Source organism: Aspergillus welwitschiae (genome assembly GCF_003344945.1).
Source record: "Aspergillus welwitschiae strain CBS 139.54b unplaced genomic scaffold BDQ94scaffold_45, whole genome shotgun sequence".
In the NCBI taxonomy this organism is placed as follows: Eukaryota; Fungi; Ascomycota; class Eurotiomycetes; order Eurotiales; family Aspergillaceae; genus Aspergillus; species Aspergillus welwitschiae.
In genome coordinates this window covers 911-22,394 of record NW_020798739.1, presented here as the reverse complement: position 1 = coordinate 22,394, position 21,484 = coordinate 911, and the positions used below count along the sequence as shown (strand labels likewise).

At 44.8% G+C, this 21,484-nt stretch overlaps 8 protein-coding genes across 8 annotated transcripts; 2 read left to right on the top strand and 6 right to left on the bottom strand.

Annotated features, from left to right (window-relative positions):
• Positions 1-833: 833 nt before the first annotated feature.
• BDQ94DRAFT_151921 (diacylglycerol acyltransferase type 2A) lies at positions 834-2,578 on the bottom strand. The gene is made up of 2 exons (XM_026767850.1): positions 2,070-2,578; positions 834-1,997 (listed from the first exon to the last, which is right to left on the bottom strand). Exons 1-2 carry the CDS (start codon positions 2,267-2,269, stop codon positions 971-973), a joined length of 1,227 nt encoding a protein of 408 aa, XP_026621434.1. The 5' UTR covers positions 2,270-2,578; the 3' UTR covers positions 834-970.
• Positions 2,579-2,678: 100 nt separating this feature from the next.
• pxr1 (telomerase inhibitor/ribosome biogenesis protein PXR1) lies at positions 2,679-4,480 on the bottom strand. Its single transcript, XM_026767849.1, has 3 exons — positions 4,210-4,480; positions 3,320-4,133; positions 2,679-3,261 (listed from the first exon to the last, which is right to left on the bottom strand). Exons 1-3 carry the CDS (start codon positions 4,230-4,232, stop codon positions 3,241-3,243), a joined length of 858 nt encoding a protein of 285 aa, XP_026621432.1. The 5' UTR covers positions 4,233-4,480; the 3' UTR covers positions 2,679-3,240.
• On the bottom strand, positions 2,831-3,162 carry BDQ94DRAFT_96920 (uncharacterized protein). The gene has a single exon (XM_026776945.1). It carries the CDS (start codon positions 3,051-3,053, stop codon positions 2,868-2,870), a length of 186 nt encoding a protein of 61 aa, XP_026621433.1. The 5' UTR covers positions 3,054-3,162; the 3' UTR covers positions 2,831-2,867.
• A 532-nt stretch (positions 4,481-5,012) lies between the features above and the next one.
• On the top strand, positions 5,013-8,857 carry BDQ94DRAFT_151917 (SacI domain and endonuclease/exonuclease/phosphatase family protein). Its single transcript, XM_026767848.1, has 7 exons — positions 5,013-5,404; positions 5,463-5,667; positions 5,717-7,346; positions 7,393-7,692; positions 7,742-7,851; positions 7,907-8,232; positions 8,316-8,857. The coding sequence occupies exons 1-7, from the start codon at positions 5,074-5,076 to the stop codon at positions 8,696-8,698; spliced, it is 3,285 nt and encodes a 1,094-aa protein (XP_026621431.1). The 5' UTR covers positions 5,013-5,073; the 3' UTR covers positions 8,699-8,857.
• Positions 8,858-12,129, bottom strand: BDQ94DRAFT_151916 (uncharacterized protein). The gene is made up of 4 exons (XM_026767847.1): positions 11,495-12,129; positions 10,025-11,444; positions 9,642-9,954; positions 8,858-9,526 (listed from the first exon to the last, which is right to left on the bottom strand). Exons 1-4 carry the CDS (start codon positions 11,497-11,499, stop codon positions 9,378-9,380), a joined length of 1,887 nt encoding a protein of 628 aa, XP_026621430.1. The 5' UTR covers positions 11,500-12,129; the 3' UTR covers positions 8,858-9,377.
• Positions 12,130-13,011: 882 nt separating this feature from the next.
• On the bottom strand, positions 13,012-14,604 carry BDQ94DRAFT_151908 (uncharacterized protein). Its single transcript, XM_026767846.1, has 4 exons — positions 14,040-14,604; positions 13,784-13,990; positions 13,571-13,723; positions 13,012-13,516 (listed from the first exon to the last, which is right to left on the bottom strand). The coding sequence occupies exons 1-4, from the start codon at positions 14,406-14,408 to the stop codon at positions 13,280-13,282; spliced, it is 966 nt and encodes a 321-aa protein (XP_026621429.1). The 5' UTR covers positions 14,409-14,604; the 3' UTR covers positions 13,012-13,279.
• A 708-nt stretch (positions 14,605-15,312) lies between these two features.
• Positions 15,313-18,858, top strand: BDQ94DRAFT_96842 (putative AP-3 complex subunit delta). Its single transcript, XM_026776944.1, has 6 exons — positions 15,313-15,490; positions 15,544-15,662; positions 15,715-15,911; positions 15,965-16,348; positions 16,398-16,626; positions 16,698-18,858. Coding segments are annotated over exons 1-6 (2,952 nt in total). The 5' UTR covers positions 15,313-15,488; the 3' UTR covers positions 18,719-18,858.
• Positions 18,749-19,970, bottom strand: BDQ94DRAFT_151905 (RAMP4 family protein). Its single transcript, XM_026767845.1, has 3 exons — positions 19,336-19,970; positions 19,142-19,271; positions 18,749-19,085 (listed from the first exon to the last, which is right to left on the bottom strand). The coding sequence occupies exons 1-3, from the start codon at positions 19,336-19,338 to the stop codon at positions 18,979-18,981; spliced, it is 240 nt and encodes a 79-aa protein (XP_026621427.1). The 5' UTR covers positions 19,339-19,970; the 3' UTR covers positions 18,749-18,978.
• Between the last annotated feature and the right edge of the window lie 1,514 nt (positions 19,971-21,484).

Below are 21,484 nucleotides of genomic sequence, written 5' to 3'. Positions count from 1 at the left end.
TGTTTGGACGATAGCCCTTGTAGTTGCAGTGGGGATGCTAGAAGTGTTGTTTGAGACTCTGGAGTATCAACCAATAGTAATCAATATAGTATGGGATGGGGATGGCGACTTGGTATCTTTGTTTCATAAAGTTGGTTTTAGGTTTATTAGGACTAACTGTTAGTATGTACCTGGGCCTCTGGTTGAACAGGAGCTGATACAGCTAGCTAATTAATTGTGGCCAAGCATGCCTTTTCGACGGCAGGATCAATAAGGTGTATCGAGCATACGATCATGGGGTAGACAGATAAATGTATAGATATATCCATCTAATTTGGTACTGCTGCTTGATATATGGGTAGTATGGTCTTCCTAGTACTATATGTTTGTAATTATGTGGGATCCAGGTGAGTCTTATCATGATAGAGCCTAGAGAAATCTAAAGTGGCAGTTGTTTGCAGCCCGATGATTTATTATTGCTATATATGTATATACTATAGATTGGATGTCTTCAGCATTTAGCCCCTGTTGTTATTGCCCTTTTACTGTATGGTTAAGTTCATATACTCGATACCTTCTACAATAGATATACTCAAACCTTGAGCCTAATACGCAGATTCGAGAGGAATTAACTTCTCCTAGACTTGCTTTATCAGGTGCCTCTAGATAGAGTTGCTCGCAACTTGGTTTGCACTAGCAGTCCCTATAATACCAAGAAGAGAGACCTCTACCTCTTCCCGGTGATTTTCTACCATAATGAGACTGCAGGCACGATCATGGAAGTTCGAATGTTCCTATGATTGAGAACACCTTGGAAAATTGATGGATCGGAAGCATCTGCTAGCCTCGCTCACCCCCTTACTCCGTACTCACCGAAGCCTTATGTGCCTAATAAATCTAGGCAAAGGTATATATAAGCATATGTATATAGTAGATAGTGATACAAAAGAATCTTCCTTTATCTCCGATAAACCTTCGCTGTTAGTGTGTCTCAAGCAACGATTTCGATCTCCGATGTTCTGTCCCTGGCATATTTATCTTTCCACTCTTCCCATATTCTTTCTAATTCCTGCACGTACAAGGAATGAAGATGGTTGATATAATCATCGTCGATCTTCTCCCTATCCCGCTGCTGCACAACATGGATTGGGCGACCGACAACAATGTTGAGTGGCCGACGATATGGCATCAGACCCACGTCATAGTTGAACACACCACGGGCATGAAATAACGGAATAGTAAACCCCAATGTGTGTTTGACCAGCATCTGCAATTTGTGTATAACAGGATGGTTTTCAGAGCGCACTTGTTCATAGAGATCATTTTCACCAAAGGCCAGTACAGGCACAAGATCGGCGCCAGTGTGGATTGCCAGTTTAATGAAACCCTTACGCCTCTTGAGTACAAGACGCAATGTATGCGGAAGAGCATCAAGAGACTCGCGCGCACCACCTATGACGATAGTTACAGCACGGCCCATTCCTTCGCCATCAATACCACCTTTTGATAGCAAATTCTCGCATGATTCGCGCGAGACACTTGCAATCCCCATGGCTAGTGCATATTCCCTGTAGAAGGGGATTCGGAAGTTCGAATCAAGCGTAAGCAAGGTGTTGGTGATACCAGGAAAGAGTCCTGCAAACCCAAGAGCCTCGGTAGCAAACGCTGCAAAAGCGCCATGGGAGATGATTCCATGCGGATGATAGCCAAAGATATACTTCCGGGTTGGGAGGAGAGGTTCTGACCGATGCAAGCGGGCCGGGAAATACGATGCATATATTGACCATACGCCGAGTGATCGTAGAAAGTCACACCTACCGCTCAAATCGCCTGACGTGGCTGCCGTTGAAAAAAGGGATATATAGATAAGATAAGGCAGTATAATAGGCCAGAATAAAGGGATTGCACACACGAAGAAGAACGCTGTTAAAAGAATTGCAATTGTTAAAGTATGGCATAACACCACCAGAGTCTGTAAGCGCCGTTCGAGTCCAACATTGAGTGGGGCCCAGCGAATACTAGAAGAGCGCTTGCTTGTCAGAGACCGAGACATGAGGGGAAGATTCGCAGAAATATACTGAAATACTCACCTTGCCCCCCTTGACTCCTTCGTGGTTTCTTGGGCTGCTTGGGAAGCAGAACCACCAGGCATTACGGACGAACCTGCCCTGTATGGCAAACTTGTCCGATTCCAGAGCCTCTTGAGAGACCATTCCGTAGGTGTAGGTTGTAGCGCTGCATTTTCCTGACCAAATGGAACAGGGCCCGGAGGTGTATCGGAGGGCGACATCCGTTGACTGGGCGCGTAAAAAATAAACCGGAGCGAGTCCAAGACGTAAGTTCTGAGTTATTTATCTGGAGATCTGGACGCGTAGGGGATTGAGATTGACAATGAACCACGTCAAAAGATCTGAGCTCAGTTTGACTGAGCTTCAATTAAGAATTTACCACGTGAGTAACAGGTAGTATATTTGAGGGCTAAGTGAGTCGATAACGCTCAAGACAGTGGATATATCCGAAAGTCTCGAACCTAACTGCTAGAAGATGGAGATGCTTCGTCGAGATGATGGCGAGAGAATACGTAACAACTAAGCCTAGGTCGCTGCCGGGACGGGGTTGGTTTCTAGATAGTGGGTCAACGCCTGATCACTGTGGGCACCCACGTCATTTTCCCTTACTGTGTATAGCGATTCGGACCAGTACGGTGATGTTCAGGTTGAATTGGCTATCTACTATCTACTGTATACTCCGTGGTTCCATCGGCTTCCTTGCATCTGTGTCTTTGCAACCATCTTAATAATCCAATAGATATATCCTCTGCCCATAGCATCTTAAAGAGAGGTTCATTTTCTTACGTGTTTCATATAACAATCAAGGTAAAATGAGTGTTACATCCGGATGAGGAACGGATAGATAATACTCCGTAGAAAGTATGCGCATGTTAGACTCCCGCGCCAAAAAGAGATAGAAGGAGAAAAGAAAAGATAAGACCCCCCTCCAAAAAAAATTGTACAGTCGCCGAGACTATATATTCTGGTACAACATATTTGCTTGAAGCGAACCCAACGCCTCATAAACTACAACGACACAGCACTGGGCCTGAATCGCCAAATGACACCAGTCTACCTAAATGTATTACGTGCAAGTATACGTGGGCCAAGAGTCGATATAGATGACTGTACGAAAAACCAAACCAAACCAGCAAGGAGTATATCGATGTCTATAAGTCTAGGGTATGTCATGAGAGAGAGATATGTAGCACTATGATTTGACCATGAATATCTGTAACATATTAGCTTCTGCGATCTGGGATTTCAACATCGAAGTATTTCCTTCTCACCTCGTTGAGGGACTTCTCGTCCATGAGAGCCGCTTTCTTCTGCGCAATATGTCGGCCTCTAAAAACATGTCTCCCCATCGGACGGCGCTCCCTCGACAGACCTTTGGAAGTTGTTGAAGAGCTTTCTTCATCATCCCTAGTTGCCTTACTCTTTTTCTCTGTTGACCTCTTGTTCGTATTTCCGGAGTCCGTGGACTCAGGCTCTTCAGTATGCTTTCTTTTTCTATCCTTCTTCTCCCGATGGTTCTTGGACTTCGATTTCTTCTTTTTGATGCTTTGATCACTTTGGCCTCCAATGTTATCTGACCCCTCAACGCCGTCAGAGTCAGGTCCAGGTACCGTAGCAGACAGTTTGTCCTCTTGCTTGTCTTTGTGGATTCCTTGTGGCTCCTCAGTAACAATGGGGGTGGTTTTTTCCTGAGCTAGTAAGCCACCACTTATGAATGTGACTGCTTGCCACTTCGTGGCAGCATATCGAGCCAATTTTACGTTGTCGCGCTTTTGCTGCTCGACCTGCAAATCCGCGTCTGACTTGCCGTTTAGCCGGCCAAGGAGTCCTTTGAATGCATCAAGACCAGTGGGCTCATTTAAAGGATCACGCTTAGGTCGCGCCCCTAGGCCCAGTGTATCATCCTTCAAGACAACCTTGATATGAGATGCACTCGCTGCGGTAAACATTTCAGCATGTGCGGCATTGCGTGCCCCCAAGAAGCTCCCGGGTGTCCATCCCTGGGAGCTCAAGATCTTATGCCCAAAACCGCTTGTTGACCGTGACCAATTGGTATTGTTAGGGTCATGAGAAATTTTGATTTTCCTAGGTCACTGCCTGGTCAGAATACCGCAAATGGTGGATAGTGAAGGATGTAATGATGTTAGCCGTGGAAACTTACTTGCGAGGTGCTGCAAGTCCCATTTGCTGTAATAGATGGCAGCGATATCAAAGTTTCCACAAAGAAGTGAAAGTGCCCTTCGCGCTTTCCACTGCCTTTTCCCACTTTTGGTAGGTAGATCTAATCCCTATTACTTTTCTGGCCTTTGTTCTTTGAATTCCCCCTTGATTCACTTTCGCTCCCCTTTCTATCGCCAGAAATCATGCAAAATTAAGCGAAAACGTAAAATTGAGGGCAAGAATTGTAATCAACGGGAGTAAAATAGAGAAGTCATGACTTCGATAATGATCGAGAAGAAACCCGGAAAATTTCCTCCGACGGCCTACTGTGACCGCTTACTTTGTTTGGAGTTGAAGACGGTCTCGACTCGGGGCAAATGGATACTGCGGGGTCCCTTCCAAATTCACATTCGCGTCTCGAACAGGAGTCGAAGTCACAAGTGTCACAAGGATTCTCAGATCCCCAAATTTTTTGAGGCAAATCGTCGAGATTGCTGTTTGTCTGAAGTTACTGGGACCCATGATGTGTAGAATAGCATATGGCCTCCAGTAGCAACTGAATTCATCCTGTCAGTTTACGCTCTATGTAGAAATCTGTTGGTTATTGCAACCGTATCAGTATAGATTCTGCGTCACCTAAAAGTAGCAAGATTCGGTCAGAATACCGATGTAATTTCGATGCAAAAGTCGCATTATTCCTGTACTTCCTACACTCCTTGCTAGCCCTCGCTCATGCCAAACTAATGACTGCGCCGCAATGTTTGTAGCAAGCGCCAAGCATTGAGAGTGCCAACCGAAGCGTGTGCTGCAACCTGGACGTAAGCTGCTCCATCATGAGGACCGAGGATCCAGTCATACTTTAACAATGTCCGGTTTACGCATTTATACTCAAAACTATCCATATCGTACTATTGCATTAGCCACATCCGAAGACGTACTTATCTTTCGCTATAGCTCGGCAGGAGCGGAAGCCAACACTGCGTCTCATCTTAAGACTACGCCGCGATGCTTGGTTGAATTTGCTCCATTATCGTCTGTGGACCTGAAAGGCTATAGGGTCATTGGTGATGGATATGGGACCCTTGGGCTGGTTACACTAGACGATGAGGTTTTTCTGTGCGTGGTCACTGGCTCCTCCAAGGCCGCATCCATCAGACCTGGAGAGACTGTCCTGAGAATAAACAGTGTGGATTTCTGTAAGCCTCCCAGAGGCCTGTTGGTCACAGTCGTGCAAAAATTGACCTGAAAGGGAAGTCTGCCTAAATCATTCGAAATACGAAGACAGACATGATTACGAATCGGAGTCCTCCATTGCCGGTCAGGACCTCGACCATGACTTCAACTTTGAAAGCAAAGAGACGAATCCAGACTTTCCTTTCCTAGCGCTAAAGAAGCTCTTAAGTGACGGTAGCTTCTACTACAGCTGTGAGTTCAATCTTACTGATCGATTGCAGGACCGGTGAGTTAACATATACTTGTTAAATAGCACCATAACTGATGAATTTTAGCTCAGACGAAACGGGAATCTTCGACATAGAGTCTCTCGATCAAGACATGCTGTGGAATTCGTACATGATACACCCACTTCTTCTTTTCAGAAATCAACTGTCTTCAGTTGAAAAGCAGCATCTCGACTCTTCTCAGATCCTGACGTGCGTCATACGGGGATTCTGTGGAACATTAACTGTTCCTGCCTCTGCTCAACTTTTGCCTGGTGCCCGCAAAACTCACCTTCCGTCTTCACTAACAATAATATCGCGCCAGTCGTCTCGGCGTGCTGGTACGAGATTTAATTCACGAGGAATCGATGACGATGGTCACGTCGCCAATTTCGTTGAAACAGAGACAATACTCTGGATTCCACCTGACATTGTTTTTTCCTATGTTCAGGTTCGTGGCTCAGTACCTATATTCTGGGAGCAGGCCTCGGGCTTTCTTCCAGGACAGCAAAAGATTGAGATAACCAGATCTGTTGAGGCAACGAAGCATGCCTTCGATAAACATTTTAGGTCCCTTGAACTGGATTATGGAGCAATTCATGTGGTTAACCTTCTCAGTGAATTAAAGCCCGGAGAAATTAGTCTCACAGCAAGGTTCCGGGACCACTTAAAGAATAGCCCACTCAATAAGCATTCGTCGGATCACACTCTGCTGCAGGTAACAGAGTTTGATTTCCACGCGGAAGCGCGGGGGCCATTGGGATATGGAGCTAGCGCTCAGATAAGGCAGGAAATCTTCCATTCTCTACAAGGGTTTGCATATTTTCAGTCTGGCGAAACTGGACCGGTAGCTCTATATGACAAGCACCATGCGTCAAGAAGTTCTCCTGTAATCCTCCAACAAGAAGGGGTTTTCAGAACAAATTGCCTGGATTGCCTCGATAGGACTAACCTAGTACAAACAATCATCAGTTCGATGGCTCTTGAGATCTTCTTCAGTCAACAAGGGGGAGGGATAAGCCCCGATTTACAACTGCGGCACTCGACTCTCTGGGCGGATAATGGAGATGCGCTATCAAAAATGTATGCCGGAACCGGTGCTCTGAAAAGCTCATTCACAAGACACGGGAAAATGTCCATTGCTGGGGCACTCGCCGATGCGCGCAAAACAGCTACCCGGATATATGTCAATAACTTCACCGACAAGGCCCGTCAAAACACAATTGATCTTCTATTGGGACGGTTGACAGACCAAGTCCCAGTGCATCTTCATGACCCGGTCAATGATCTCGTGTTAGAGGAACTAAGTCAACGTTCTGAGGAATTCTCTTATTCTAGACCTGTCACAGTCTGGACGGGAACATTTAATGTCAATGGGCGACATGAGGGACCCGATGGTGATTTAAAGGCATGGTTATTCCCAGAGTGCGATTCTCAGGCCGAGGATCCACTGATATACGCCGTCGGCTTTCAAGAAATCGTCACCTTAAGTCCACAGCAGATAATGTCAACGGACCCTACTACCCGCAAGGCGTGGGAGATTGCGGTACACACCTGCCTTAACAAACGTGCAGATTCCAAGGGAACTCCCAAGTATGTCCTCTTGCGAAGTGGCCAACTTGTAGGCTCTGCTTTGATGATATATGCGAGAGAAGATGCTTTAAGCGATATAAAAAATGTCGAGGGAAACGTTAAAAAGGTAGGTTTACCAATACTATGTGAGACAATCCAGCTGACCTGCATAGACGGGCCTTTCGGGAATGGCTGGTAATAAAGGAGGCTGTGCCATCCGCTTTGAATATTCTAACACTCGACTTTGCTTCGTTACCGCCCATCTTGCGGCTGGGTTTGCGAACTACGACGAGAGGAATAGAGATTATGAGACTATTCTTCGCGGTCTGAGGTTTTTGAGGAACAGATCAATCGAGGACCATGATGCAGTCATATGGCTAGGGGACTTCAATTATCGCATCGGTCTTAGTAATCAGAAAGCGAGGGAACTTGTGCAGCAACAAGATTTTCAGACGCTGTACGACAATGATCAGGTTTGTGCTTCTCCTGCAAGGCCTGTGGAACATGATTGACAAAGCGCAGTTGAATTTACAGATGGTGGCGGGTAGGGCTTTCCAATTCTACACGGAAGGGCCTATTAGCTTCCCGCCGACTTACAAATATAATATCGGCAGCAATGACTATGATACCTCGTAAGAGCCCTATTCACGATATATTGAAGTGCGACAGGTAGCTAAGCGCTTATAGGGAAAAGGCGCGTATTCCCGCATGGTGTGACCGGATTCTCTGGCGAGGAACCAATCTCCGACAGATAAATTATGGCTCTGCGGATCTCCGGATTTCGGATCACCGCCCAGTCTGGGCTATGTTTACATGCACAATCAATGTTGTCGATGAGGCCCGAAAGAGCAGAATCCAGCAATCCCTATACAATGAACGACAAAACAATCTCAGGCTCGGGGACATGACGACTCAGGTACAAAAAGTGGGAGGTGAGTTGATGGCATTTGAGCGCATTGCTTCGGAGCTTCCACCTGCTAGCTCTGAGCAATATAAATGGTGGTTGAACAATGGTATGTTGGATCACAAAGTCATATCACGTGCCCATCAAGCTTTGGCCGTTCTTCGAATACGTGTACTAATCTACATGTTAAAGGCATCCCTGTGAAGTCACAGTTGGTCCCTCCGGCCAAGAATTATATGCTAAATGTCCATCGCGACTCGAATCCCTTCTCATGCGACGGTCCTGCTAATTGGAGTCCTACCCCTTCACTTGCCGAAAGCGACAGCAAAATCAATGCGGAAAATCCTCCGTTGCCACCACGGGCCATTTCCAAGATGTCTTTCTTGGAGAACAGGAACTCTTCCAAGGCAAAATGGCTCACAGATGACCAATACGTTTTCGAGCAAAGGCGAAGAGACCTGGATTCTCCTAGTGTCAGCATTGAACCCCCGAAAGAACCAAATGCGAATATGCAAGACCTTCTTGGGGGGAACATTAGTGATAATCTGAATTGGAGGCCGCTTACACCCGAGTGACATATTTTATGAATTTCATTTATAGGGCTGTATCTGGGATTATGTTTAGATATCGGAATACCCGGCGCCCTTCACTGTTTTGGTCTGTATTGCATCTAGACACTCGTAAGATGCAGTGGCTTGTGGGGAGATTGGAAGGACTGGTAAATAGATAGACATGTTATATAAACACTCGGGCACAAGCAATACTCTATGGGTATATGTACATGTTCGTATTCGATATAAGAAACACCGGATGGTGGAGTTCTCAGACAAAGACACGGATAGCAGGTTACTGCCGAAGTAGACAAGGAAAGAGAAAGGCTGGGGGGAAGGAAGGAGGCATGAAGAACATAAAGGGTTGATTGTCATCAGCCAACCCCAGGGGCATGAGAAACCAATCTCGAATGAACGAGAGGAAAAGCCATGCCCCGTCTAAAGCAGACAAGAGTGAAGAAAGCTCGAGATTCACAACACATTTCACACAAAGTACTATGAGACAATGATCCGGTTAGCATCTATAGACTTCGTGAGCCACGGTGTAATATCTGACACATACCAGTGTTAATATATCCCAAATCTGATGGAGCTGCTTCCTCGAAAGATAGTCCAGTCCGACCGCATACACAAATCGACATACGCTATCCGTGATGTCTTTGATTTGTAATATGTGAGTGCAACACTGTAAACCCGAGAAACTTCACATGACACGGCAAGAGATCCCGTGATAGACTGCTTTAGGCTTTTTTCCCGTTTTTAAAGCCTTGTTGAGACGCAAGCGGTTACCACCAACCATCCACAATGCAAGTGGGCCGGGGTCAGAGGCCTTGGTGCGTGATTTTTTAGAACCTGTAAATTGATTAGTGAAATGTATGAAACCATAACAAGCATATGTAAGCGACGATGATTGAGCGTTAATCCATTTTCATGCATAAGATAACATGGGGATGGGTGTGTTTCGTACCTGCCGGCTCCGGCTTCTTTTTGGGCTCTTCAAGTACAATGACAGCTTCCTCAGAAGGCGCTTCTGGAACCTCGGGAGGGGGCGGCTCTTGAGGAACAGGTTCAGGCGGCGCGGCAGGTTCGGGAGTCTTTGGCTTCTCGGGTATAGGCCACATGTGCATCGTTATAGTCCAGTCGGGCTCAATGACCGTCTCCCAGACCTGGGGAAGAATTATATCACCATTGGGCCCTATCAAGTCATAGTGACCCTCGGCAACGTGAGGTCCGATTATCTCGATGTGAAGAAAAGCTTGACGTATAAGTTCTTCCATCCCCTTCATTGATACTGTAGTCAGATATACAATCTTCAAAGACAGACGATGCATGGGGCGGGATAGGCATTACCTGCCAAGTACAGCATAAGTCAAAAGGAAAACTGAATTTCCTTCCAATAGCATCCTTGAACTTTATAGGCTTCTTCTTCTCTGGAGGAGGTGGGCTTGCGGCTGCGGCTGCAGCTGCTGTCGCTGCGGCGACTGCCTCTGCCGCTGCAGCGTTCGCAGCCTCTGTCGCTGCTGCCGCTGCTTCTGCCGCCGCCGCCGCCGCCGCTTCTTCCGCTTCTTGCTTTGCTTTTGCGGCTTCTTCGGCGGCTTTTTGCTCGGCCTCTGCTCTAGCTCGCGCTGCAGCCTCCTCTGTTATCTTCTTTTCATATGCGGCACGTTCCTCCCTGGCGGCTTGTTCGGCAGCCTCTTGCTCGATTGCGGCTTGTCGAGCAGCTTCCCGGGCTTCCCGGGCCTCACGTTCAGTCCGTTCCTCCATTATCAACTTCTCCAACCTTGCGATAGCCTCATCTTTTACTGTATCAACGGGGGCGGGGGCGGGCGAGTCAGGCGACTCGACTTGACTTGGAGAAGGCACACGTGGATAGGGGTTGAAGTACGGAGGGATCATCCCAGGAACCATTGAATATGGTTCCCTATAAGGGTAATAACCCCCTGGGCCATAAGGGACCAGTTCGTGAGGGCTCAAAGGTGGCCCACCATACGGAGGGGCACCATGCGCGGACATATGAGACATTGCGCGCTGAGGTGGGTTGTTACCATCTCCTCGGCCAAGGGATGCTGTCGGAAGTTGGTGTGCATGATGACCCGGATGATGCTCGTGGACGAAGAACGGGGGTAAGGGAGGGCCATGAGGTTGCTGTAACTGAGCACCATACCCGTATACAGAGTGAGGGTACGCCGTCTGCTGCGGGGCTTGACCATTATGGCCAAGTCTTACAAGTTGGTCTGATGGAGAGGGGAAACCAGGTGGGTGCATGAATTGCCCGTGGGGCATACCAGCTCCGGTCGGATAAACGTATGACTGCCCAGGAGACGAGCTGCGGGCGTAACCCGGAACCTGAGGCATAGATGACCAGTATCGTCTTTCTTGTGCTGTGTGGCCATAAGGACCTCCGTACTCATCCGCCGAGTCGGCGCTTTCAGGCGAATCTGGCGAAGGATGTCGGCGAGAACGACGGGTGTACGCGTCCCGTTCCTGTACCACATGTCGTCTCGCTGAGTGTCGGCGGCTTGCAGTTGAGGTCGGGCCTCGTATCGTACTGTGAGGGCGAGGATGACGTGACGTCCGGGGCCGTGATGCTGAATCGGATGGCTTTAGTTCATCGGGATATGTGAGATGCGCCCATTCTTCATAAGATTCGTTATATCCGTGGCTTTCAGAATCGGAAATTGGAGATACTTGTACCCCAGAAGAGTCTTCTTCATCAGTTATAGAGGAACGGTCTGAACCGTGGGGGCTAGGACCAATGGTGATATTGAGCCTGCTTGTATGTTAGTCGGCGTTACTATCAAGATTCATGATGAGACACACGTCATGATTGATGCTAAGAAGTCCTTGATCCCGTTTCATCACCCTCACTTCTGGCATTCACTTTTTGTGCAGGACACTGCAATGAGTCTATATCAGCGAATCAAGTGGGATACTTCAAGGTATCCAAAAATGTGCCAGTGTTGATTGAAAGGCGGTAATCAGGCTCGAGATATGTTGACTCTGTTGTATATGGCGGGTTGAGCAATTGCAGACTAGCCTGAGTTGTATGAGATGTCCTAACTCTTAATGGCCCAGGATTATAAAAGTAGTATTCATTGTTTATGTCTGATAGTGGCGAGTACCATCCAAATGAGACTTCCCAGGAGTGCAATTGGATCTTGGATTTAAGGTTGAAATTTAGTGGGATCGGGTGCCCATCAGCTGCGGAGCACAGCAGGACTTCGAGTCTGACACCAGACAACAAAGCAAATAAGAACGAAATGGAAGGGGAGCGTCTCGCATATAGCGCAGTGAATCCAAGAGAGACAGCAGGGAAGCACGAAGCGGGGATGGGACGAAACACAACTTGTCACGGGGGAAAATATAACGAAGAATGCAAAGTTGACGGCCCGATCAGATCAAATGTTTGGGCCTACTGGTATTTTGGTGGACCTTTGGGCAAGCCAGACATAAAATCGAGGACAAGTTTTTATTTTGCATGGCGTCACGGCCATTATTAAGGTACTATTAGGCACTGAGCTGGCAGCCCTCTCCCTTCAGGTGTTAGCCAGTCCGCTGCCCAAATGCCCAATCAATTCCATGTCGATTTGAGGTATTGTACTCCGTACACGGTCTCCACTTATGATACTGGTAGGACTAACAGAGTAAGTGCTACCCACCAGAATGTCAGGCTATGTGCAACAGATCCCCACTTTGTGTGTGTGTGTGTGTGTGTGTGCCAGTAACTTCAAAGCTTAGATTATGTATGAGATTTTGGTATCTGTTTAAGTCTGGTGTGTGTGTATGTAGCAATCGTATACACACCTCCAAGAAGTGAATATTTAATCATCAGGTACAGTGATAGCTAAGCAGGGGAGATCAGAATTGCATGCGTCGTCAAGTAGGTCTGTGTCGAATGGGAGGTTCGCAAAGACTCACTAGTCAACTCGAATGCCTGGTAACGCCTAGTTACCGTACTTGAGAGGTGTGACGGCGCGATTCGATCGGCCCTACACAGTACTACTAGACTACTAAGTCACTATAGGCCCATGATTACGGGCGGCGACTTTCATACAAAGTACAAGCCAGAAAGTTTTACGCGCCCGATAGCATAAGACAAGCTCCACCGGTTGGAATGAAAAGCGATTCTAACGCCGTCATGCCTCAGATTCTAGGAGGATCCGCTCTCTAGACACATTGGCAAGAATAACTGCGAATAATGAACAACAACGAGGTAACAGTGTTAAGATAGATAGGAAGACTTAGTTATAGGCAATATTAGACCTGATGTCAGCAACCTTTGTAAGCAATATTCAGAATGCCGATCTACTACAGATCTTTACTTTGTACTAGTACACTTTACGGTAGCATAACTGCTTGTAAAAAAAGAAATTTAAAAAAATAAATAAATAAAAGCAAACAAAAAGAAAAAAAAACAGACAGTCGGACAGACAAACAGGCAAAACAAATGAAATGTTACTATATATAAAAGGAGAATGTTCACCTACATACTTGCTCTAGGGCACTGCTTATTGTGAGCTCGACGGGTAGCTAGAATATTATTGTAATTGATCAAAATGAAACACCCGATGCACGTGGCAGAAGGGAATAAGCCAACAATGTCTCCTATAAGGGAAAATTGTCGAGCCGGTGAAGGAGTTCCTTCGCCGCAATGAGCTCGCCTTGGTTACCCTTCCAAGAGTGATGGTCCGAAGATCGGGATCTCACAATCTCATCGAGTCTGTTTCTTGCGAAAAGGGTCAGCTCGTCGAGGAGCCTGTTAGTAAGAAGGCTTGCTTGAACCGGTGATTGGTCACGAGAGCGATCCTTTAGACGTCTGTTCCTCCCCAGGAGCGACGTTGCCTGCTTCAGCGTCAGTCTTTAACATCCATCAAGGCGAAGTATTGGGAACCCTACTAGGACTAGTCCGTAGAAGCCCCGCAAATAATCAGTGCAGAGTTCTATGCTGCGGGAGAAATGATGTATCGACACCTCCAAAAGCTGGGAGCAATCCCCTGTTTCAGAAGCACAGGCACCCGAATACAAGATTTCGCCGAGGAACGCATGAATCTAAAGGTAAATTGAATCAGCGTTCCACTCACTGCCCTTCCCATGATCCTTTGTTCATACATTCCAAGAATTTGGCACAATTAATAAGGCCTCCTCAAGACAGAAAGCTGCCTGTGAGCTCATCCCCTGAGAGTAGTAGAGATCTGCAAGTTCACACCAAGCCTCCGCATCTGTTGGGACAGCGTCCAGGAGTTTGATGAGACTAGAAATGGCATCCGCAGGCCTGGACAGCGAGCGTAGGAGCGCGATCCGACGCTTGAGTACGGGCTTCCTTGTATATTAGCATTGAGTCTATTGAGTGGCAGGAAGAACGGACCAAATTGACGGGATTTTCGGAAAGCGCAAGGTCATATGTTTGCAAGCATTCTTCAAGACTGGATCGATTCTCGGCGACCGCTTCTTCATACATGCCCCTCAACCCAAGTATTCTCTCATCAGTCACGCCAAATCGAGCTGCTAGTTGCTCAGTACAAAGTAGCGCAGATTTGTCGTCCCCCGACTGTAGGCATGAAAACAATAATTGCTCTACTACACCATAGTTCTCAATCCCTCGTACCGATGAGGGTGCGAATGTTTCCACACTGGAAGACTGACGCTGAAGTATGAGGGGTGCCTTCTGTGCCAGGTGGAAAGTGGTTATCAAGCTCGAACCATTCGCGACATGGGACTCAGGAGTCGTCTGCATGTTATGGAGCTGGCGGGAAAGTAGCTAGACAGTATTAGAAGTACCACGACGTTCCACAGTAACTGTATCTGATCTTGTTTGTAAGACGAGGATATACAGGTCAGGATCGAATGGAATATCTGAGGGAGTATCTGTTCATGTGCTGACCACAGAGAAGGGAATGATTTGGTTCGACAATTGCCGCCAGGTGGTGCTCATGATGTCCAGCGTTATCAATCAACCCGCCAAGGTATCGCTTTCTTGAGTTAATGGTAGTAGTAGTACAGGGGTGGTTCAACTAACCAATAGGGCTCAAGTGTTGATATGAGTCAGCTACCAGACTGCTGTAACGTAACTAAGTGACTAGTCTACCAGTTCCCATCCCATCTTGGGCCAAGTCGGGCCACCCGCCCAGGTTGGCCAGCCATGTAGTACTATGTGAAAGACATATTTACCAGGTTGTTTTATCCCAGTAATTGTAATAGCTACGAATCTACAAAGTTTCGAACAGATATATCAGTCTCTGTAATATCTTCTAGGTCTATTTTAGAACTTTTTAATTACTATTTATACTATCACAGAAGCTTAAATGTTTTACTCTATCATTACCATATTTCGCACAATTAAAAAAATCAGAAAATACACTAACAGTCCTATCTATAATGTATATAATCAGGTCTATACTCTATTTCAATTTCTATAGAATTCTGGTGGTGAAGATAGCTTGATCTAAAAAAGGGCATCTTTTGTATGGCATTACTTGGGTGGCCGACCCGGGCGGGTAGCTGAGTCGGTTGGAAGCTACGTTAACTAATCAGTTAATTATCAGTTGACTAACTAACCAATTTTGGTAAGGGGGGAATATTATCTGCCCAGTCAAGGTATTAGATAACTAGCTGCTCCGTAGATACGCAAGTACTCTGTACTTGAAATGTATAGCGTTGGGTTAGTTATATGACGCTCCGACCTCGCATACCCAGTGTCTCCTACCATAATACGTAACCCAACGTCTGCAGGTACTGATCTAGAACAATTCAACCACTATTCACACGCCTTAACAAATGCCAGTGGGGTTATAGCGTCAATATCAGCCCAGGCACAATGTCAGCACCCGTTCTACAATATTCATGATAAACGCTAATTCGGGTCAAACCAGGTTTGAAAAATCACTCTATGATCTTATAAAAGGTCTCCGGAACCACAAGGGAACGGAGGAGGAATACATACAAGATAGTTTGCGAGAATGCAAGACCGAAATTAGATCGCAGGATATGGGTACGTGCGTACATACATTCAGCTCGGCTTGCTTACAACTTACTCCTGGTAGACAAAAAGGCCACGGCACTCTTGAAATTAATATATCTGGAGATGTTTGGTTATGACATGTCGTGGGCTTCGTTTCATGTTCTGGAGGTCATGTCGTCCGCGAAGTATCTACAGAAACGGGCTGGGTACCTCGGAGCAGTCCAGAGTTTCAGACCTGACACAGAGGTGCTGATGCTGGCAACAAACCTTTTAAAAAAGGTCATAACTCCCATTCACCGAATAGCACGTTTCCGCTGACTAGAATATTACAGGATCTCGTCTCTCACAGCATACCGAATATGTCCCTTCCGTTGATCACACTGCCAAACATCGCAACGACATCCCTTTCAATATCTTTACTTCCAGACGTCTTATCTCGAGTTTCTCACTCCCATGCTGTGGTGCGGAAGAAGGCTATTATATGTCTCTATAGACTCGCTTTAGCTTACCCTGATGCACTTAAACTAGCATGGCCTAAGATCAAGGAAAGGCTGATGGATGACGAAGAGGACACCAGCGTTACTACGGCGGTGCTCAACGTTGTATGTGAATTAGGGTGGCGGAGGCCTCATGATTTTCTGCCACTTGCCCCAAGATTCTTTGAGCTGCTGGTAGATGGGGGTAACAATTGGATGGCCATAAAGATAATAAAGCTCGTACGTTGGACCTCGTGCTTAGATTATATCACATTCCTAACAGTCATAGTTCGCGACTTTGACGCCACTCGAACCGCGATTGGTGCGAAAGCTGCACCGTCCATTAGTGAATATAATCCAAACAACTACGGCCATGTCATTACTTTATGAGTGCATCAATGGCTTGATTCAGGGAGGTATACTTGATTTCGATGCGGGAATCGAAGAAAAGGATGAAATTGCAAGTTTGTGTGTTGGCAAACTTCGGGGCATGGTGGTCTCCGACTCTGATCCAAACCGTGAGAGCGCCTTCAAGAACAAAAAATTTAGAATGATTAAACCAAGAAAGAGGCTAACAGAGAAGCACAAGTCAAATATGTGGCGCTCCTAGCCTTCAATAGGATTGTGCTCACATATCCAGGCCTAGTGTCAATGCAACAGGATGTGATAATGCATTGCTTAGATGACGCCGATATATCCATCCGCCTCCAAGCACTTGAGCTTGCAGCAAGAATGGTCACGAGTGATAACCTGCAATCCATCGTTGGTCGGCTGATTTCCCAGCTTATGGGTTCCCAATCACTCAAGAAGGGAAGCCACTCTGAACCTGGAGATGGGTACTCCGAATGGGAGCTTAATGAGCCGCAAAGTGAATGGACGAATAAGGCGCCACTCATATTGCCGCCAGAATACAGGGTTCAGGTCCTACATCGCATATTAGACATATGCTCCTCTGACAATTACTCAAACCTGACAGACTTCGAATGGTATGTCGACGTGCTGATGCGGTTGGTAACCCTTCTCCCGGCATACAGCGAGGATACCTTCTTGACAAATGCTACACATAAAGAGCAAGAAACCCTATCTCAGAGTAACATAACGGACCGAATTGGTTCAGAGATACGGAATATCGCTGTCCGTGTTCGAGAAGTTCGGATGGAAGCAACTAGGGCTGCGGAGTCTCTGGTTCTTACTGACAACAGGCAAACCCTGTTCGCCGGAGTGCCAATGTCGAACAACAGTGCACTAGGCCCCCTTGCATGGGTCGTCGGGGAGTATGCTCAATACCTCTCGTCACCTAGACAGACTCTTCACTCGTTAATAGACCTGTCCAACGTGTCGTTACCAGCAAGGACTCTTTCCCTGTATGTCCAAGCTATACCAAAAATTTTCACTCAAATACTCTGCAGTGGCGGTGGAGACTGGAGCTCGAGCAAAAGGAGCGAGATTGCACTCAATCTGGCCCGAATTATCGACTTCCTAGAAGCCCTGGGGGCGCATCCAGATTTGAATGTGCAGGAAAGGGCCATCGAGTTCCTAGAAATTATGCGATTAGCAGCAGACGCCGCACATTCAACGAGTCTAGATACCCACGATATCCCATTTTTGCTATCTTCGGTGATTCCCAGTCTTTTCGATGGCCTCGAGCTAAACCCGGTTTCTGTTAATGCCCAGAAGAAAGTTCAATCGCCAGGCGAGCTACATTTACACCAGACGTTCAATAAAGATCTCTGGAAACTTTTCAGTCATGATCACGGAATGCCTCTCGACAAAGAGAGCAAACTGCCATTCCATGAATACTACTATAGTCGAGAGACATCTGCACCAGATAAGCAGGGTATGGACAGCACTTCAGATGATTTGCAACTGACGTCATTTGCAACCGCCGGAGTTGATCGTTTTGGGGATCAGGCTGCTCTCGTGAGGCGTAAACTCTACCGAAAAGAGCGCACTCGAGATGACCCGTTTTACATTGGAACCGAAGATGCGTGGACCGCTATATCTGAGCCATCCCGCCCCCAATTGCAGATCTCGGACGAAGGCGAGCTAAACATTGACGCTATTCCGATCATTGATCTCAAATTGAATGAAACGAGGGAACGACACAGCGATCACATGTCTTCTCCCTTACCTGAAGAGACCCAGTCCACGGCCGGATCACGACTTAGAAGATATCACGTAATCCCGGATGAGACGATTGGACACGAAGAGGAGCTTGGTGTCAAAGACACTAACTCCCTTAATAAATTAAATCGGTCACCGCTGTTAGTGGATTCCAGCGGTCTACAACGCCTCACTTTGGGAGAAGAGGGGGTATCATCAGGATACACCCAAAGCGTCGCAAGGGCCGAGGATGATGCGGAAATGGCCAAGGCGATGCAGCAAGTAGAAAGGTTCCGACTGGAATTGCAAAGGGAGTCAGAGCGGGTCCATCCAACAGGAGTCCCCTCCGACGGAACATTGGTTAAAAAGAAGAAGCGGGTAAAGAAGACTACGGTCCCTGTTTCTCGGGATAGTGGAGAGAAGCATGATTTAGCTGTAGATGGAAATGGCCAGCGCAAGCCGAAGAAGAAGAGGGCCAAGAACCAACGGGTCATGACATCTCCCTGAGGAACAACTATCAATCAATATATCTTAGATTAAGGGAAAGAAATTCACGGAGTCACCATAGTAGTGTCTAATTGTGGTTCCGCACATGCGACCTGCGCTTTTCACGGCATGACAAATAATAAGAACCCAAAACCTCGGTAGCGCGCAAAACAGGAACGCGGAACAAAACAAGAGACTTGGGATATCAGTTGGGTACATCAATGGTATCACCGCCGCTGTTTTGAAAGCAACTTAAAACAGTCTTAAAAGTCTCCATAGCCTCAGAGCATTAGGCGGTTGATGCTTGCGACCATCGTTGACCAAAGCTTCGGTATGATCCCCAGGATCTCAAGGAAGATTCCTCCACAGACAACGAACGCGAGAATAGCTGTTTTAATGTTAGCATTGGTGACTGAGGTGGCTGTAAAGCACTTCGCAACATACCCACCCACACAGTGGACACTGGCGACCTTGGAGTCTGCTTTGACTTGGCAACTGTCTTGCCTTTACCACGCTTTGCAGATTCCTGCTTCGCAAACCTTTCGTTGGCCTTCCTTTGCTGAGGTGTTTGAGCCTGGGTATTTAGTCAATATTTCGTAATTCAGAGTATTCATGGCGATTGGGGCTAGATGGACTACCATGACTGTCTGCCTTGTGTGCGCAGAGCCAAACGATATAGGACTACTGCGTCTGTAATGGTAGTGATGAACTTGAGAGTCCTATAGACAAGTAGAACGTAATCAGACAGTTTTCAGCGACTCCAAGAATACATAAGTCGCAGCCGGAGGTTGTTAATAGCCCCTACAAAAGGCCACGTTGTACCAAGACTACTCCGTTCTTGCTGGAAAGTCGACCATATACCTAGCTGAGTAATCCTACCGTAAGATTCTTGGGATCTGTCTTGTGCAAATAGGGGCAGCTCAGCTCTGACAGGCTCGGAACTTAATGCAAATCAATCATATTCTTATAACTCAGTACAGCATATAGATTATTTGGCTATGGTTATATCAAAGGACTAGTTCAAATAAGGGATCAATCATCTAATGATAAATGGGGTAGAACGGTCCAGTTGGAGAGACTTCTAGGGGTAAAACCTCAAAACAAGACCATAATAAAATTATGGCCATCATTTACCCGGAGATACTTGCAGGCTGCAGACCCCAGAATCCCACATATATACTCAGTGTGAGACCTCGGCCTCCCATGTCTTGTCACGTGACTCGTAGATAGCAGTCATATGCTATGATCTACCTCAGGAAATAATAATAATGGCAGCCATAGCTTTGATAGAGAAGTAGAATCTATTATTGGATTAATGTATAAAGCTAAAGGGCTTACAGGAATCGAAATAATAAAAACATTAGTGAATGAAGCTAAAAAGAATAATATCTGCAAGATAGAATATCAATTATAAATCACTTTTCTATTATATGTATTTTTTTGTTTTAGTGAATGTATAACTTTCTCAATCATTTGTTTCAGGAATATTCGGGATTTTATGTTGAAACCATGTTCTAGATCAATATTGATGTCGTGATGAACGCTTGATTCTGTGAGAGCCGATCAAATATGTCTTATTTAGTGCATCTAGACTAGAATATCGAACATGAGGAGGAAAAGTAGAAAGTATAAAAGAATATATATAAATAATAAAAATAAATAAATAATGTAAAATAAATAAAATAAATAAAATTATATTATATAATCTAGTTATATATCTCTGAATACTGCTTATTATTATATTACTTTTTTTATTAAGACTGGTTATTCTCAGCTAGCAGAATATTATTATTCTTATAATTTAATATAAATTTATCAGCCTCGGCCGCAGCGAGCCACTGCGGCAGTTATTTAAAAGAATCAGAACAGATAGAATTCTTTATATAATAATTTTATAATTAAAAAGAAATATTTTTAAAATTTTTAATAGAATATTATATATAATCTGCTTTATCTAATATAAGTTATCTAACTTTATATTACAGACAGCTATAATATAAATAATTAACTAAAATTTTTTTAATCTTTTATTTTATCTAATTATTAATTTTAATAAAAATAGCGGCGTTCTGGATCTGGCTAAATAGAATTTCTAATAAATTCTGTAAATATAATTTTTCAGAATAAAAGACTGGATGTATATATATATTTTCTAAAAAATAAATTTTATATATATTTCTGATTTTATTAATAATTAAAATAAATTTATATTAATTTTTTAAAAGTTTTTGTAAGGGCTGGCCCCAGTGCTAATTTTTATATTAATAAAAATTTTATTACTGATATTATAATTATCTAGATATTAATAATAATTTATTTATTAAATTTACTAATTTTAAGTCTTTTATATATTATTTTATATAAAATATTATATTTATTTTATTTAATAAATAAACTTCTGTACCTGCTCCTGAGTAATTACATATAGTAAAAATTTTATAAAAAATATTTAATTAAATAATATTTTTAATTTATATTTTTTTTATTATAAATAGCAATAATCCCGTTGATTCATATAACAGAAATATAATTATAAAATTAATTAAAAATAATAATTCTAATTAATTATTCTAAAAATAATTAATAAATAGAATAAATTACTGAGTAATATATTAATTGATAATTTCTATTTATTTATTAATTTAAAAATAATATATAATAAAGAATTTTAATTTAATTTATAAAATTTTATAAAATTTATTTTAAAAATCAGCTGTAAACTGCCCCCCGTGATCAGATATAATTATATCAGATAATCCAGTCCAGATATATACTTAATTTATAAAT